This window comes from Vidua chalybeata, chromosome 3, assembly GCF_026979565.1.
Source record: "Vidua chalybeata isolate OUT-0048 chromosome 3, bVidCha1 merged haplotype, whole genome shotgun sequence".
NCBI classification, from domain to species: Eukaryota; Metazoa; Chordata; class Aves; order Passeriformes; family Viduidae; genus Vidua; species Vidua chalybeata.
In genome coordinates, this window is record NC_071532.1 from 54378834 (window position 1) to 54398256 (window position 19423).

The window sequence follows — 19423 nt, forward strand, 5'->3', positions numbered from 1 at the left end:
GTTCTTCCTTCTTCCTTTTCTTTATTATAGGTATTATACTACTATGACTGCAACTGCCTGCATGGTTGTTGCTACCTGGCATGCAATAATATTAGTATTCTTAAATTCCTGCACTCTGATTTTGTTTGTAGTTTGATTTGGGGGTTTTTGGCTCTTTTTTTTTTTTTTTTTTTTTGCATGGGTGGTGGTTGTTGGTGTTTGGTTTTTTGGTAGGTTGGTTTTGGGTTGTTTGCAATGAAATTTTCTTTACCTACAGGCTTATTTATTCACTTACGTCACTTTGTGGCTAAGATTAAAGTTTTTTTGGCACATACTTTATAATGCAAGAAAATTAAAAATCCAACATTTTACTCTTCTGAGAAAACAGTGTATATTAATTGCTGCATATTTTCCATTTATTGCCTTGTAAGAAACAATTCTCATTGCTGTGTTACAAAGGGTGTGAAAACATATGGCTTAACCTTGCTAAATCATAAACCAAATCCATTACCATATTCAATAACCTTTGTGGGTCTCTTCCAACTCTAGATATTATACAATGGGCTATTTAGCCCTAAACTCATATAAAACTAATATTTTCATGTAGACTGCTGTCTAGACATTGTTTTTTATTTCAAGCTGTATCACTTTATATTATATTAATGTATTTTTAAAATGTCCAAAGTCAAACAATAAAATCAAAAAGAATTTCTCACATATAGTTAAAAAAAAAACTTCTTCAAATTTCTATTTTTCTACTTCTACCTTATTAAAAGAGACACTCTGTTCCAGTGGATTAAGTGTGTTAGCAGCAGCAGCTGCAGCTGTGAGTTGTGCGGTGAGCGCCTGTAACTGGACGACGAGACCGGCATCCAGGGCTTGAAGTAGCGAAGGCTGAGGTTTTTGCTGCTGTATCTGCAGTGTCTGTATCAACTGCTGAAGCTAAAAGAGAAAAGATAAGAAATACATTGAACAAGATTTTTAAAAGCAAAAAAACTAAGTACAAAATAGACTTTTCCCCTTCCACTTAGTAAAAAAACTCCCAGGAATGAACTATAATCTAACCTATGGCTATTATTTTGTCTTAATTTGTTTTCATTTACAGCAAATTTTGTTCCCACTTACTGGCTAATTTGTTTTCTGGGGCTGATAAGATAGGCAGATGCTTCTTCTTCCTAACTTGCTCTGACAGGTTGCATGATGATGCCAGTCACCACTCAGGATTTCCTGCTTTCTAGTGTTCCCCCTCTTCTGTTTCTCCAGTTTGATTCCTTTTGACCTGAAAAAAATCTGTTAGCCTATTCCAGCTTCCTAAAGGCCCACCTATATTAGGATAATCTGTGTCCTGTAACAGCATTTGTACAGAGAAAAGAACTGCACTGTGGCAAGCTCCACTTTACACCAATGCAACCTGATCATAGGGAGAGCTTGCACCTGTGTCTCCACACAAGCCACAAGTGAAATCTCATGGTGAAAACTCAGGTGTGGGTTGATAGAATGCAATTCTCCCGCTATGTTAACAAAACATCAAAAGCAAATGTACAAACCAATCACTTGGTCTATCTTGATTTCTTTACTTCATATCTGTATATAATCTTTTAGAGAAGCTGTCCTAATGAGGAAATAAAAGGTTTTATCATGTGGAGATCAATTTTTCTGTTGAACAGGATGCTCCCACAAAATTGTGCTGGTTTGCCTTAAGAAAAAATATTAACCCAATTGAAAGAAGCTGTCCTACTTCAACCACTGTTGAATTAGAGGAAGCAGTTCTTTGACATTCCTCGAGATAAATCTAGAGTCTTAGCTTTAGACATATGTGTAAAAAAGGTTGAGCAAATTCAGGTAGTTCAAACTTGCTGACACAAGTCCCTGATTACCCTTACCTTCAATATTTCAACCCCTTATAAGATTCCCCACTGAACTCTTATAGGGTTCAATCCCTCCCTCCTTACTAGCCTCACTAGAAACTTCATAAACTCATTAGGTGGAATTTCTTTTCCATGATGCATCAAAAATGTGTGACCCTTTTTCAAGATAGAGTTACTTTCTAATAATGTGAAACCATTTTCCCTAGTCTTTCAAAAACAGTTATACAGATTTCTTATACAGCAGAGCCTCTGAAAAGGCTTCAATTGTTGTTCTACCCCAGCAAGAGCTTTCCCTGATTACTGCAATAGGCAAAGCTGAAGAGTTCCCCCTTCACCCACTTTTGTCTGATACAGCTGGTCCAGCCTGTGCACTGCTCTCAGTAGGAAGGAATCAAACTGAAGAGGCAGAGATGGAGGCCCTAGAGAGGAAAAATCCTGGGTGGGCACCATTCTTGCTGTTTTCACATTCTGGTTGGTCACATCTTTCTTATTCAGCCCTCTCTTATGTCTAAACTCTCAATTTACCTGCACGCATTCTCACCCATAAAACACAACTGTAGGATTAAATCAAGGTCTTTGGAGCTGGGGAGCCAGGGAGAGGCTGTGGCAGAAGGACTGGTTTGGAGAACAAGAAAAGAGATGGACAGGATGTAAGCAAATATAGTTCCTCTACCAATCCTAGACATCTGCATGTACATATTTATTGCGTACCCAGTCTGTCTCTTCTCTTCTGCTTAAGACTATTTTGAGCTAAATATCCAAATGTTATTTCTTTGTGATCTGCTGTCTTCAGAATTTTAATTCTCTTCTCATCTTCATTTTTTTCTCTTGCTTCATTTTCATTATTTATATTCTCTAAGCAACAATCTTTAATATTATCTCACTGACTTTCCACATATTTACCATTCTCATTTCATATTTTTTCCTTTTTTAAGAGCTAGTCCACTATTTTTCCTTCATATTACACAAAATATCCCACAAACTCATTTTGCTTTTTCAGTGACTTTGTTTCTTTCAGTGTAATCAGATCAAAATATTCCCTCCACTTGACTTCTGAACAATTACAGACAACTCTAGTTAGTTAAATACTGTAAAACATTCTCACTAAGTAAAGTTGTTATTGCCAGCACCAGAGCTTTCACTGGCTACTGCCTCTTATTCATATGCGTGAGATTTTTGTTTAGTATGCCAGCAGGTGAAACAACCTCAGTACAAATAAAAATCATAATGCCAAAGTTATGCAGGTGCCATAGCTCTAGCACAGCCTAAAAAATTATCTACATTTTTACAGAAAGCCAATTGTGTGTGCTTAACTTATGTAACCACAGGTAATAAGGACAAGCAATTCTTGTGATGCTGGGCATCAAGACATTTTTGGAGTTGAGCATTTAAAAATTGAAGAATATAGTAACTTCCAAAATCTTGGTTTTGAATGCTGCAAAATAAATCTATGTTTAGCTGATGGAAAGATAAAAAAGGAATCAATACACAGTACACTTCCTGAAGAAGTTTGCTCCCATTATGTAATTCTGTACGATGTTTAGCTCTTCTTCAGGCATCCAACAGAGACATATGCTTTAACTTGCATTCTATTTTATATCTATATCCATGAAATCTTATTGTTGCTCTTGATTTAGTCATTTGCAATATATCTTTACTTGTCATCTATACAGACAAGTATGTATTACAAACCATCTTATCTGAAACCATCTTCTGAGACACTTGCAAGTCTTTAAAGCTGCTGCTTTTAAACAGGGCTGGCTACAAAAGGTAACATGGAGTTTTAACTGACGTGGAACTTACTTGTGATGAACAACCTCATGGGAAAGTTAACATGGATACCAGACATAAATATAAGAGATACACATGAAAGCATTCCTTACCTGTACCTTAAAGACACAATGTATCAGACAGTCTACAGTGTCTACAGTGTAACTGTCTACAAAATAGTTACCTGTTGGCCTTGAGGACTCTGTAAAATCTGTGCAACAGCAGCAAGGGTGTCTGTGTTTGCAATCTGAGATACCCAAGGATCAGGCAAACTCGGTGCCACATTGGCTGGAGTAACTGGAGTCACAGGTGTACCTAAAAAAAAGAAAAATCAATATGCTAAAATATTTTTCATAGAAGATAAAAATAGTGTTAGAGAGGAAAAAAAACCTGCTGTTATTAAACACTGAGAAAGCACAATTGAAACTATTTTTCTGACATACACAAGAGCACACAGAAATAACAGACTCACATCAACATTCCTCAAGTAGCAGAATTACTTTGTGTTAGTTGAGACTAGTGGGACTACTAACAAAAACACTGATAAAGGCAAAATAAATAGGTTTCCAAAATATAAATAAATAGTATTCCAAAATATTCAGTGGAACCTACATATTCCAAAAGATAATTGTTAGCAATCTACTTGTTGGCTATTTCAAATCTCTCTGGACTTGCACTTTATCCCTAGGAAGTCTTAGAGATTCTACTAAAAATTTCAACCTGCATCAGCTGGATTCATGAGGATTGCTTGTTTTATGGTTTTTTCTCAAGAATCCTCCATACCTGCAAATACTTTTGCATTCATAGCTCAGAAGTAGAGGTACACCAATGAACGCTAAATATGACTAGATTACTGTTTTAAAAGTCAATTTGCATCAGAATTTAAGACTTATGATTCCAACAATTTAATGTAGTCATAGTATATAAAAATAAAAAGTACTGAGCTGGAAGATGTAGAAAAGGCACTCCAAGATCTGCGAATCTCACATATTTGCTTTGCCAATGAAAACTAAGGTGAATTTGTCCATCTCATTGCTTTTCAGCATGGGATCAGCAAACGATGGGTTATAAAATCAGGTACCAAAAGCCATTCCTATCTGGCCAATTTTGCATATATCCCAACCTCAAAAGAAAAAAATTTGATGAAGTGGAAAGTTAAAAATCCATTTTCCTGCCATCTATCTACATAAGCAAGGCAGATGCTCAGAGCACAAAACGATCAAGCCCACTTTTATAAAATTGTTTTCCTGTTTCCCTGATCTTGATGGTGTTTGTAATATACTTCTTTCTAGCATTCATTTGAGTGAGATATTTCAGCATGTTAACAGGCAACATACCAAAGCTGACAGAAGTGTTTTGATTCAAAGTATGACTTCCATCTGGTTTTGTTTACCTGGTGTATTGTTGCTCATAGCAGCTGTAGTGCTGGGCAAGACAGGGGTCACAACGGGAGGAGGAATTCCTGCTGCCATATCCAAGAGAGGCTGAATAATTTCACTCTTGAACACATTATTCTTCTGCCATAAATTTAGCACTCTAACAATTTTACTCTAAAATGAAGAAAAGACAGCAAAAGGTCTGAGTCATGCTTATTTTTCTTGTTGTTATTGATTATGGAATTCTTAGCTAACAACTTTAATCTGTCTAGACTGAAAGACCTTTAGTTTCGCAAACAGTAAGCACCACACCAAAGATGGTCACACAAAGATGTCTAAACTATGAACCTGAGACTGATCCTATGCAACAGCAAAGAGCTACTACACACAGGTGACAATGTTCTCTCAACCAAAAATGTGCCTTTAGTCTTGGAAGATGACATGGAAAGAAAATTATTTTAAGAAACCATTTTAAAGCATTACTAATAATTAAAATAATAAATTATTAGTCTCCTAGGACTTTTATAATTAACATATATAAATGCAATTCTGTTCTGCCTATGAACCAAAATCATTTAAGTGCACTGAAAAATGGGCATATACTACTAAGACAGCTAAATATTTTTATTAGAAAAGCAGCTTAATATTTTGCAAGTTCTTTTGACAAAGTGAGGAATTTAAAAGTTTAAACTGGAACACAATTACCTGCCTATTGAAAATACATAGTAATATTTAAAAAGGTGGATCATGGGGAAGGAAAAAAACCCCAAAATTAAGACTTTATACTATTCCATTAGCTGTAACTCATTGTTCAGCTTACATTTCTATTACATTTTTTCCTATTACAACAGAAACAGTTTATTACATCACAAACAGATCATCATTTTGATTTGCTTCCAGTCTTTTTTCCAATAAGCTTAACTTCCACCAAAAGGAAAGATTCTGCTTTATTTTGGGGGAAAAAAATCAGCTGCATTACAAAGAGCAAGAAATTCTTCATAGCATCTGGCATTTGCTGTCACAAAGGTGGTTTAAGTACTTGAGTTCTATAAAACAAGAACATAGAGCACTTATCCACAGTGCTCAAAACAAAGAAAAAGAAGTCTGTTTGCCCAGAACTATAAGAGGATACTTAACTATAAGAGAGAAGTGCTGATTTTTCACTGCATGGAAGATGCAATTTATAGTTTGCTTAAAGAAATCTCCGAAGGCTTCCACTCAGCATTTGGGTTTCTGAGCCCTTCTTCCTTAAAGTCTGTATTATAAGGAGTCCTCGTCAAGTCCATGAGAGGCTCTAACTTCCCTCATCTCTCCAGAACAGGAATATAAAACTGTTTCTGTGGCTCTGTATCTACCCACACCTTGCACTTTCTCTGGGTCAGACAAAGGAATCAGTGGGGTGTTTTTGTTGTTACTTTAAATGAAATGTTACTGCATTTCTGCTTGATTTAAAACCAAATTCTACATTTGCTCGTATCAAGATAACTGCTGTGTTTCTCCATTATGCCTTTCAATCAGATTAAACATCAAAATGTTACAAACCAGATACATATCTTGGTCTCTGACAACTCAGTTTTTTGCTAAGCAATGTATAGGATAACTACCTTCACAGCACAAAGACCCTCATATAACATTGAATCCATATGCAGCAAAGGAGCAAGAATTGGGATTGAATGAGGTGAAAAATATCCTAGAAATTAACCTGAGAGGACTTTTGTGGACCCTAAATAGACTAGGTCTTACTATCTTTCTTCATATCAAACACATCTAATGCAATACATTAATTGCCATGCATTGAAATAGCACAGGCAAATAGTGCTATTTCTTAGCTTACAATAAATTTATTATATATTTTTTAAACCAGACACAAACTGAGTACTTGCATCCATCCTTATTCCACTCTCTCCTTCTTCAATACATCAGGCTATTTCTGTATTAGTGTATTTCCCAAAGTAGCAAGCTAAGTGAGTTCACAAAACACACTAATACTGCTAAAGGAATACAACTAAATGAAGAAAAATATAAGTTAAAAAATCGTGCCTATTTATAAAAAAAAAAAACACAGTAAAAACACTGTGGAATTGAAGCAGCACAAGTTAATCACACAGATAACCTAAAACCAGACTGGAAAAATGTCATTTAACTTAAATAACCTCTTCAGCAACACCTCAGAACTCAGTGAAGAGAAGACAGACATCCTTAGCCAAGTTTATCCAACCAAGTAAAATCTGCAGGTCCTGACACATTTTCCTGCAGAGGTCTTAACTACTGTAAAAAGGCAGGAATCCTAAGACAACACAATGGCTGAACATGCCTTAATCACCTTCTATGGATGCCTTGAGTTTTCATATCTCTGGTTGAAAAATACAGCTGTAGGAATGCATGTAACTATTTTAAATATAACTTCTCCTACAGCATCCAGCTTCACTTACTACTTTACCTAATGACTTTATTACACAAATTTCTGTGAAGACAAAACCCTTAGAATCCTCCACCTTTTTTACAGTTATTCAATAAGAAGACACACTACCTATTTTACAACTAAGGGACAAATATGAAGGAAATTAAGCTGCCTGCACTCTGCTATTTCCAGCCAATCTTTTAGAAACAATATTTGGTGGCTATCTCAACTACTGTGATCCAAGGAAACAGCTGAACTAGTATACAAGTTAAACCTTATTTAGCTGCTGGATAATCATAGAATCAAAGTAAAGACAACTTTTTCAAAACTCTAATCTCATTGGATGTATCTTTCCAATCCCTACACTAAGACAAGTATCATTAAGAAATACATATACAGGGCAAGTTTATAAGTAGATCCCCTCCAGCAAGTAGAAAGTGAGATGAAAATCTTTATTCTTTACAGATAATATGCTAAAAGATTGCTTTAACTAGAAAGATCTGTAAGTGGTTTACCTTGTCATCACCAGGACAACGGTACAAGTTCTGGAAAGTGCTGATGATGTTATTGCTGAATCTTGGCGCAAATACATCCTTTTCTTGTCCAAACTGATGCCGGGACTGCCTTACAATGGAGTCAATGACATACAGACCAGGCACCTTGTACTCTGGTTTGCACTAGAAAGAATGGTAATTTAAAAGGAGCATATGTGAAAAACAACCAAAACCATTAACAGCAGAGTAAATACATGCAATCTTCTCTAATTTTTAAGTGGGTCCAAGTATACTGAAATGCTCTCTATTTTATAAATTGTCCTGGAAAATGAAACTTTCTCAAATAACTCGTCAAAAATGAAACTTTCTCAAATTACTCATCTAACCTCTAATGTTTAAATTATCACATCTATATACATTCTGAAGATATGTAAATGGTGTAAAATCTATTTCTTATTGCTAAAGAATTAACTTTTAAAAATCTACCTATTAAAAACATTAACACACAAACCACATATCCTTTTAAAATGTACACTCTATTTTAAAAGTACTGCATCAAGCATGACCAAATTCTTAGTACTAAATTTGGACTAGCTGTAAGCGTAACTCAGGATATTTTTGTCCTTCCTTATGATCAAAGTAAACATTAAAGTTAAAATTTGTTTATTTTACATTGTTGTAATTAGGGTGTGGTATATTCTCCCCTGCAGAAGAAAAACATATTTATGGGGACATCTATTTGGTTGAGAATATAACAATATTTATTTTACAACTCTGGAAGACTTGCATAATTTACAAACAGCATAACATTTATAAGGCATGTCTGCTAACTAGAATACTAATTACTTATGTAATTTTACTTTCTTAACAACTGATGGTAAATTTTTTGTCTTTTAATTGCAAAGTGATCACACCACATTATACTGCAACCAGTTTTAAGATAGAATGAAATATGGTCCAAAAGTATAATGAAGTCATCATCAGAATACTGTTATGGATCCATAATCCATAATGTTATGGATTCACTTAATAAATATTGGATGTATATCCCACAAGGTATTATGGAAAACATGGGAAAGGACATCCTATTTCTGTCTGGTCCTGCAGACATATTATGCAACACACTAAGTCAATAATCTTTATTAAAGTGCCAAACAAGTGCTTCAGAATATTAATTTTACTATGCCCTAGATATAAATATTCTGTTTTGAAAAGTGTTGATTTGCTAACACTTGCAACCTTTAGAAAGCCTTTTTTTAGGTTCTAAACATGGTTCAATGTATTTAAGAATGGCACTCTTGATTTTTAGAATGTGTATGACATCCTTTTAGGAATATATGTGCATCATTAAGCTTAAATTGGATATAATACATTGTCTTCAGAAAATCACATCAATGTATTGTAGCTTCTGAAATTTTATTTGAATTATTAAATGAGTATTCTGCATACAGAACAGACAAGTATACAACTTTTCACAATATTCAAATTATTAAAGCTCACAGAAATTCAAAAAGAAAACTCAGGACATACATTAGCTGAAGTAGCTGAAGTACTGAAGTATTTTAAAACATGGCACATAAAGCAAAGTATGATAATAAATGTAGATTAATATAGATTATATGGAAAAGGGCAATAAAATACAAGTAAAAAATTAAATAAAAATTAAAACTGGGGCAGTGAACCTGCATATCCTTAATCTCAGATGGAATAGCCTTTATACACGAATATTTACTTATTTTCTGAGTGAGTAACAATAACGTAATTTTATTACTCAAAGAAATTACTCTCCAATGGAATAACCTCACATATATGAAATGTGATAATTTGACCCCCAAAGTGATCTTTTGCCAAAGAATAAAGCAGTCAACCAAAATAACAATAAACCAGGAAGTTAAGTGTCACAAAATGAAGAATGTCACGGGCAATTATTTTATCTGGAGTTTCAGTAATGGCACAAAATTACAAAAGAAAATACTGGGGCTGTGAAGGATGAAGAACAAACTAATTGACGTGGCACTGACATCACTCTGGTCAGGTCTACAGCAGATTTTAATGGAAGATTCAGTCATCTTGAGCTTCAACTTGAAGCGACTGTTTGCAGAAAACATCCAATTATTCTCCAAACATACAGTTTAAGCCCTTTAATATCAAATACCTAGCTTTCATCTGCTTATCTCTCATTCTACTAAAACAAAAAGTTATTATTTAAAGTTATTAATAAGTTGCACATTTCACTAAATTGTTCATTAAATAATTAAAAACCGCTCAGCAAGACCACCAAAGGGAATCATCTAATCCAGGGTGATCATTAACAAGGTTTTCAATAAAAACATACATCTGCCTTCTCTAACCAACAATGAACAGTGCAGAACTTCCGCATCGAGCAGTACTGGACACTGAAGGCATGTAAAGATAAAGTAGTTTGTGGAAGGGTCATGAACAACCAGTCCCATTCCTGACAAATTTCCATTCATTCATGCAGAGGGTAAAACTTCTCTTGTGCCTATGAATACTGAACTGCTAATCACATCCTCTGTAACTAAAAAGCAGTGTTTGGAACTCAGACAATTCTGAGCTAACTTCAGGACACGGAACTGCAAAGTGCTACTGGTCAGAGATGGGTAAGATGTATTCCTGCTCTCTTATTCCTGTGTTCGCTTGTAGCATTGAACAGGGATCAGAGGATAGTGATCTCTTTCTCAGAGATGTAAGAAGTCAGAGTCAGGACCCAAAAGACAACTACTTGACAAAAAACTAGCAGTGTTAATAAAGTATACTACTGGTCCTTACTACTGCTTTGAAACACATGTATGATACTTTTTTCACATAGGACTTACATACTAGTACCTAAATATTTCACTGATAAATAGTTCCGAGACAGATAAAAACACCAGGCTGAAGCTGAAACCTGTTTACACTGTCCAGCCACTGTCAAAAGGCACTGCAGAGTACACTGGGCAACAAGGAATAAAAGTTAATGAGCAAGACAGGTTACTAATACAGACTGCTTTGTAAGAAGAGTAACAGAAGGAAAATTGCATCCAACACTGCAACATTAACAGTCTAACTTCTCTAGCTTGTTTGTCAAAACTAAATTGCAATTTGATCATAATTTACTGCTATTTACAAAGAGAGAAGAAATTCAGTACCAAAATGACCAAGTGAACAATCAGGTACAACACAGATAAGCAGGGAAGACTCACAAATTTGAATCCATGCATTTCCAACTGGAAGCAAAATGCAGTTTTACCCAAGAATAATTAACTGTTGCAAGAAAAGAAAGTGCTATAAATTTCTTTGCTAGAAAGAATTTTTTAATTAATACTATCATCTTCCCAAAAAGTAATTCTAGTCTAGCCATATAAATATTTATTGTTTTAATTTACTGCAAGAACCACCAACTGAAATGCTACATCTCCTGCTACAAAAAAGATGAGGCTGAAAGTCATCTTCCCTTCAGCTTTAAAATCAATGGGAAAACCTGGCAGAAAAGCAAAAGCAACCATCACTAGCCAAACAACAGTCAATTGTTTTGCTGTTAGCTGTTCACTGACAATCTCTTTTAACATTAAATAAATACACACAGAAGCAATCCTAAAACAGTATCCACAGTGATTCAGATCAAAGAACAAAATGAGAGCAAAGCATTTGTCATTCTGCATAATGGGTTATGATCTGCTACCGATTATTAGCAGAAACTGAATGTAGCTAAAAATGGAGATAAACAAATATGTGCTAAAAATATTAGTCCATATATGAACCTAAACCCCCACTTGACTTACCTTTTGAATGAATTTCTCAACACTCTGTACAACATGCTTGTAGAACTGAAAAATATAATAGTATTTCAATAGAGAAAATCTGAAGATGCATATCCTTTTCAAGTATGTTGCTATATTGACAGAAAAACCAGAATCAGAAACTTTGGATTATTAAACAGCAATCCAATATTTACAGCTGAACATGAAATCTTCCTTAAAACACTTAATAGCATATAAAAGAGCTAATATCTGTGTTTCTTCTTTTTCTTGAAGATTTTTACACTGGATTTTTTTTTGAGTAGCATGCTTATTTATTGAGAATTAGGAGAATAATATAACTGTTCCACCAAAACACATGATTATTTCACTGTACGTGACTGAAGATGTTTACCTAATGTTACTAAACATATAACTTCTCTGCATTTCATTAATTAATAGCATCTACTGCATACTTTTTCTTTAAAGTTGGCCTGTCTTTCACAGAGTTGTTTTTTTATATCTCACATATAATCACAATGGCTCTAAATCACGTCAATAATTGAAATAACTTTACACAATTAAATGTTGTCATTGAAATGATAAAAGTGGAAGTAGGATTTCCAAGTTGAATACATAATAAAACATTTTGGTATAATTTAATTGGTCAATTAACAGAACCATCTATTATGATTTACTACTTAAGTTCAATACAAGTTTTCAGCATTTTCATTATACTGCAATACACAGGCTTTAACTTACAGAGACATACTTAAGAAAGCCACTGAATTTCACTCTTCAGTCATGAAATTACTCTTTCCCAATTAAACAAAACACCAATATGGATTTCTTTATCTGAAAACATATCTGCATTGTCAGCAAAGGAACGTAGGTAGGAAGAGCATAAGGTTGGTCTGTCCTTTTTTCTACCTCTCCAGCTTTCACTGAGTTTCCAGTTGTTTTAATGCTTAACACTAGTGGCATACTTCTTTCCTTCACCATTTTTCAGTGACTTTTTCTGCTGTGCCGTTGTTTAGCAATTAGTTTTACTTTGTGGCAGGAATAATCTTTAATGAGTGCACTAAGACTTGAACTTAAAAACAATTTGTATCCAAGCAACAAGAAAACTGAAATCTATGAACAATATCCATTAAAAGGTATGCTAGGAATTCAGAAAAATGAACAGTTGTATTGATCCAAAGGCATGCATAAATTTTGGGAAGGGAGGAAGGGAGAGAGGGGAGAAGGAAGGGTGAATTGTAATTTTCTATTTATTCATCTCTTAACAGGCATGTCAGTTTCCTTTGTAAACTGAGGAAAAAACCCTGTCTTTCAGACCTGATGGAATTCAGATAGAGACAAATTGGTGTAATTCTTTCTCACATATGACAACCAGCAAATGAAAGTCACACACCACTTTTAGCCTTCTGCTGCATTACCAGATATCACACATGGTCATAAACTGGAAATTGTATGCACAAGGGAGGTAGAAAGTTCTGAAGCAAATTCTTTAGATATTTCACAAAATTATTTTGACATATATGAGAAATGTAAAAGAGGTCAAAAGAAGTTAACTGATTTCATACCTTTATAGCCTTGATTGCTGCCTTGGTAATCTGTGTCATTTTAGCTTTAGAAATGGGTGGCTTATAATCATTTAGCGAGTACAACTGCAAGAAAAAAAAAATCAGAAATATAATCTGCAGTTGTAAACAGAATATATTACTTTTCCACAAGAAAATACCATTTATAATTTTCAGTGGATTTTATGTATTAAGCAAGAAAAGATATTCCCATTTAAGGAAAAAAAAAAAAAAAAGCTCAATAACATATAATATAAGATTCAAAATGCTTGAAGGAAAGCAGATTCTTCTTTACAATGGTCCCTATATATACGCCTAGCTTTACCAGCACTAAATACTGGAGGCATTTCAGGTGAAGTTACAAAATAAATACTTACAATATGCAAATACGGTAGCTCTTATTAAGTTTTCCAGGGCAAAGACACTGATACACTTGAATAATTTTATGGAAGCATAAACAAAACCTTAACTTAGTATATTCATCATCATATGCCTGCTGAATCTGGTCTTTTCGTTTTCCATTAAACAAACAAACAACAACAACAACAACAAAATCAAGCCAAATGAGCATGAGCATGTAGCAATTTCAACACTTAAAACAGACAGTAAAAAGTATAGATTTCATTCATTCACTGCATTAACCCAGGAAAGTAATATATTGGAAGTATTACAAATGCTTAAGCAAAAATCCAGCTGTTCTCAATTTCAAGCAGAGCATCTTAACTTCACTAATATCTAACCAGCAATACATTCACAGCACACAGGTAGTGCAATTTTGCAACAATGCTCTCCCTGGATGCAGTATTAACTCTATTCATTTGACTGGTACATCCATCTCCCAGCAGAAGCAATCCAGCATGACAGGTATTAATCAGAAATTTGCTGCACAGTGAAACTTTACACAAAATAAATTCACAGCTATTCATACGAACTAAATTCACTAATTCTACTGTAATTAGAAGTAACTCCTCCCCAAAGCTATTTGCTTGCTATGAAAATCTCTGATTATCCACAATATATGATTTTGAACAAAATGCTGTCATTTTCTGCTTTAGGTCTAAGTGTTATAAGAGAAGGGACTGGCTGATATTTGCTACTTTCAGACATAAAAAGACCAGACACAAAGTACCAAACACAAAGTGATTTAAGGACATTCTTAACTTACATTTTATTTTTGTTTACAACACATATTTAGAAGCATGATAGTTCAAAAATGGAGTTCTGATAACAGGAATAACCATCCATAATCAAATTTTTGTTTCCTTCCTAGAAGATAGGAAGAACTGCAGTTCTTCCATAAAACAGTAATTGAAACAGAAACAAAGCCAAAACCCCCTCCTCTCCTATACAGCCTGAGAAATGCAATATAATGAACCAGATGAATATCCATACAGATATTTACAGTAACTTTAACTTCCTAATATTTTCTCAATTTGTAGCAAACTGATAGCTCAGAAAACATAGTTCAGAATTGTTTATATTTAATAAAGCAAACTGTATGACTGAATAGGATTATACAGTGGAAAGGATTAGACAATCTTAAATATAGGTCATACTCCCCAAGTTGCTTATAATAGTTTATTGCTGAAGGTAACAAGTAGATATTCTTTCATCATACTTGAGTTTCCAAGAGACAAGGATTTATTCTCCTTGCAAACATGAGATGGCTTTTTTCAGTCCTTTTCTGTCAAAACCAGTTTTAACCAAAACCTCCTATAGCTGTCAAAACACAAATGGGAAAAAAATGGCTTGTCCAAGCATAAGTGTCTGTCTTCTCAGCTTAAAAGGATTTCCATTAAAACTGTGAAATTATAACCAGTTCACAGCTAGATATCCACTTTTAAAACAACTGCTACTACTTCTCACTGATGCTAATGCTAATTGCTGTTGCAAAATATTCTGAATTATTTACATGCTGCTCACACAACACAAAGCAATACATTTCTAAAATGTAGGTATATGAATGCTCTTCACTATCACAGGGAAAAGAGAGGCAAAAACCCAAGTCTCCAATCAGTTTCTTCTCTGTTTTCACAGAATTACTAGGTTGGAAGAGACCTTCAAGATCACCATGCTCTAACACCTCAAATAAGCCATGGCACCAAGTGCCACATCCAGTCTGTTTTTAAACACATCCAGTGATGGTGACTCCACCACCTCCCCAGGCAGACAATTTCAGTATTTTATCACTCTTCCTGTAAAAAACATTTTCCTAATATACAACCCTTGGCCCAGCTTAAGACTGTGTCCTCTCGTTCTGTCAGTTGCTGCCTGGAGAAAGAGACCAAACCCCACCTGACTACAACTACCCTTCAGAAAGTTGTAGAGAGTGACAAGGTCACCCCTGAGTGACCAGAGGTCACCCCATGCTAAACAGCCCCAGCTCCCTCAGCCGTTCCTCACAGGGTTTGTGTTCCAAGCCCCTCACCAACCTTGTTGCCCTCCTCTGGACATGCTCAAGCATCTCAACATCCTTCCTAAACTGAGGGGCCCAGAACTGGACACAGCACTCAAGGTGTGGCCTTACCAGCTGGCTGTCGACCAGTAGTCCCAGGTCCCTTTCCACATCATCCAGCCACACAATCTCCAGCCTATAATGATGCAGGGGGTTATTGCAGCCAAAATGCAGGACTCGGCACTTGGACTTATTAAACTTCATCTTATTGGACTCTGCCCACCCATCCAACCATTCCAGGTCTCTCTGCAGAGCCCTCCTACCTTCCAATAGATCCAACATGTCTGCAAATTTACTAATGAAAGACTCAATCCCCTCATCCATGTCATCAATAAAGATACTGAACAGAACTGGTCCCAGCACAGAGCCCTGAGGGACACCACTGGTGACTGGCCCCAGCTGGATGCAGCACCGTTCACCACCAGTCTCTGGGCACAGCCATCCAGCGAGTTCCTAACCCAGCAAAGAGTGCTCCTGCCCAAGCTGTGGGCTGCCAGCTTCTCCAGGAGTGCGCTGTGGGAGACACTGAGTTTTGCAGCTCACTGTTCAGTTTCCAGCTACTCACGGGTAATTACCAAAATGTAATCACTCATTCTGGCTACTGTTTGGCTGGATGTTGTGCAACTAGAGCTAAACTACTTCTGGGAACACTACAGCACCAGAAACTTTTTGTTTGTATACTGTTTGTCATTTTGGGTGTTCCTGGTCAGCATTCTCAAGCCTGAAACACTAATTAGTAAAATCAATTTACAAGTACATGAACAAATGTGAAATCAGCCTCGATTCAAGAAGCCAACCATGTCAATCTAAAAACAGTCCCAGATGAGACTGGTACAGGAGCTCCTTCACCTACAACACACACAACTATAAGGAGGAAGAACCACTGACTCACACAGATACTCACAGGGACCACACCTGACCAGACCATCAGCTTCGAAATAATCTGGGTCCTAATAGGGCAGTTCAAAGTATCAAGGAAGCCACTACACAGTGCTGGGAAACGAGCAAGAGTTGCACACAACTGACTCTGAGACATCGGCTGTGTGCAGCCAGGTAACTTAGCACCACTTATCAGGAATATGCCAAAAGCCAACAGGACAACTTGGGGTGTTGCCAACATCCTGGTACTTTATTCCAGGTAGCAAAGAGGCAAATTTAGCATTAAGGACTGGTAATTCAAGAGGGAAAGGTGGTGGTGGAAGGGAATCTATAATAAGAGTAAAACAGTACTTCTTTAGAGAGAGGCTTTTTGGACAATGGTTACATCTGTTACAGATTTTAACAGCCATTGACAAAACACACAGATCCCAAATTTAGAACCTGCAAGAAACCAAGAAAAGAAATAAAAATTCTTCAAAAATTATTTTTCCTTAATTGTTTTCAAGAAGCTTTTAATTTACTATAAAACATTGCATTCTGAGAAGTTTATTCACTTGGAAAGACTGGTGATTGCCTTGACCCAGGTGCAGAAGGACCATGCACTTGGCCTTGTTCAACATGAAGTTTGCATGGGCTCTCTCCTCAAGTCTGTCAGGCTCCTTCTGGTTGTCATCCCTCAAGTGTATCAACTGGACCTCAATCCTGAGGTTGGATTCAATTCCACTGTCTATGTTATCAAAAAAGATATTAAATAGTATCAATATCAATGTTGGACATCTGCAGGACACCACTTTATACTGGTCTCCATTTGGACACTGTAGCCATTAACTACAACTCTTTGGATGCTGACACCCAGCCAACTCCTTATCCATCAAACAGTCTATCCACAAAACCCATTTTCTAAGGCTGACTAGAAAAGCAAGACTTGGTTGCCACCTCTCTAGTAATGAAAACTTCAGTTTTTCATCCAGCATAGATGATTCTTTTAAGACATTTGGAATCTGAAGAATAAGAAGTTAAAGACACATGTATTATTCTAAGAATCTGTGCTTATATCCTAGCTTAATTTTTCCTGTGTGCCCTTCCCTACAGATGTTTAGCTAAACCAGTTTGCTCTCTAAGACTAGTGTCTAGTGTTTTTTAAGACACTCATGCTCATTTGCAGAAGGTAACTGCTTGTCCTCACATAAAAGAAGTCTTAATAAACCAGGAAAAAAAAAAGAAACATGGTTAAATAGTACAGTCAAAGAAACTCTCTGAAATTAAATTATGCACTCACAAAATTAGTATCAATATTCAAACAGATTGGGAGGAGTGGGAGTGATCATAAACTCTGGCTGGTAATGTATGTGCAAAAGATAGTGCAATCAAGTTTGAGAAACAAGCAGGACAAAGCATGAAAATCAGCGCTTTTCAGAAGAGAGAAGGAATAGCAAACCTACTAAAGTGCTTGTTCCAGACAATCAGCACTTACAGGAAGACTCACAGGAGATAAAGCCTTACAGAAAAAAAGCCACACACATCCCCCTTTTTTTTTTAATCTACACACTAAGGAGACACTGATCCCACAGTGATCAAAATAGATCCTCCTGAAGTGTGTTTATAATAAGGTAAATAACAAGCTCACAATGTGAAAAATAACAAATAAAGTATTAGAACAGAAGCCCAAAATGCAAGACTTGGTAGCTATGATTCATGAACTCTCATTTCAAACATTCTCAATCTTATAGCTCTGAAAGACAGGAAAAGCAACAAGAATTTCTGACAGGGGTTCAAGGGGAGAATTAGGAAACAGTGGATTAGTTAGGTTAAATGTTTGAACCAGAAAAAATCACATAAATTACTTGAAATAAAAGTATTCGTGGGGACACAGATAATTCCATGCAGCTGTTGTAAGGAAAGGAAACATCTCAGTATATTGTTCTTCTCTGAAAGACTCCAGGAGCAGAGTAAGAAATCACTGATATAAAACCAACTGGACCACCAAAACACATTTACCAAAGATCTCTCACAAAAGGCTCCCAAGATACTAAGCTGTCCTAAACAGGCCCTCGCATGACAAATAACCCAACCAATTACTCCTTAAATACAGCCAGCAAACTATCTAAATGAACAGTCATCTGGTGCATGGTAAAGGGAAGCCCCAATAGAACCCACTTGTGCCTGCTGTCACCTATATTCTGGTTAGGACAAAGTCAGACTGTCAAAAGTTGAAGAGGAACATTGGTGACTCTACCAAGTAATAATCGGGCAGACAAATTAAGCTCAAAACCACAAGAAGTAGTGGACTCTGGCTTTGAAGCTAGCTATTGCCATTCAGCAAAGAGATCTGCTGATCCATGAGAAGATTGCATTGAAGATATCAACTCAAGAGTAAACCAGAAAAATCTCAGTAGTAAATGCAGTAAATGGACATTTAGATCCACAATATTTGGGCAACAGTACCAACCTACATACAGGGCACTCTCAACCGTACAATCTCCAAGGGTGGCATGAAATCATCAGGAATAACTAAAACTGTGGAGAAGCTTTCAATTGAAGAACAAAGGTTCTTCATCTGGCAAACAGGATTACCAAGGAGAGGCATATGTCAATACAACCTCAGCACTGAAAATCAACTGGGAAGGATCTTCCTCACCTGAGGAGCATGCCACATGAGATGGGCAGGGAATGAGCAAGAGTCAAGGTTGATGGATGTGGTTCTAAACTTCCCAGTGTGGTTGTCCTTAGCCTGTAAGGGCAGCTCTGGCATGCCTCAGAGAGAATTGACTCAGAACCTAAACTGCCACCATGAACTTGCTAAGTCTGTGCCCTGATACCATAATGAAACCCACCCACTCTTTTAAATAACTGTATAAATTACAGTCAGCTATCTGTATGA

At 36.0% G+C, this 19423-nt stretch overlaps 1 protein-coding gene across 3 annotated transcripts in view; it reads right to left on the bottom strand.

Moving 5' to 3' along the window:
• Positions 1 to 19423, bottom strand: part of SCAF8 (SR-related CTD associated factor 8) — an 88478-nt gene that overhangs the window by 54582 nt on the left and 14473 nt on the right. For all 3 annotated transcript variants that reach the window (XM_053936792.1, XM_053936793.1, XM_053936791.1), the window contains exons 2-7: positions 13212 to 13295; positions 11671 to 11715; positions 7910 to 8071; positions 5011 to 5167; positions 3802 to 3932; positions 745 to 921 (exon numbers count right to left, since the gene is read on the bottom strand). In XM_053936792.1, coding sequence (XP_053792767.1) covers positions 745 to 921; positions 3802 to 3932; positions 5011 to 5167; positions 7910 to 8071; positions 11671 to 11715; positions 13212 to 13295 — 756 coding nt within the window. The remainder of the gene's footprint in view (positions 1 to 744; positions 922 to 3801; positions 3933 to 5010; positions 5168 to 7909; positions 8072 to 11670; positions 11716 to 13211; positions 13296 to 19423) is intronic.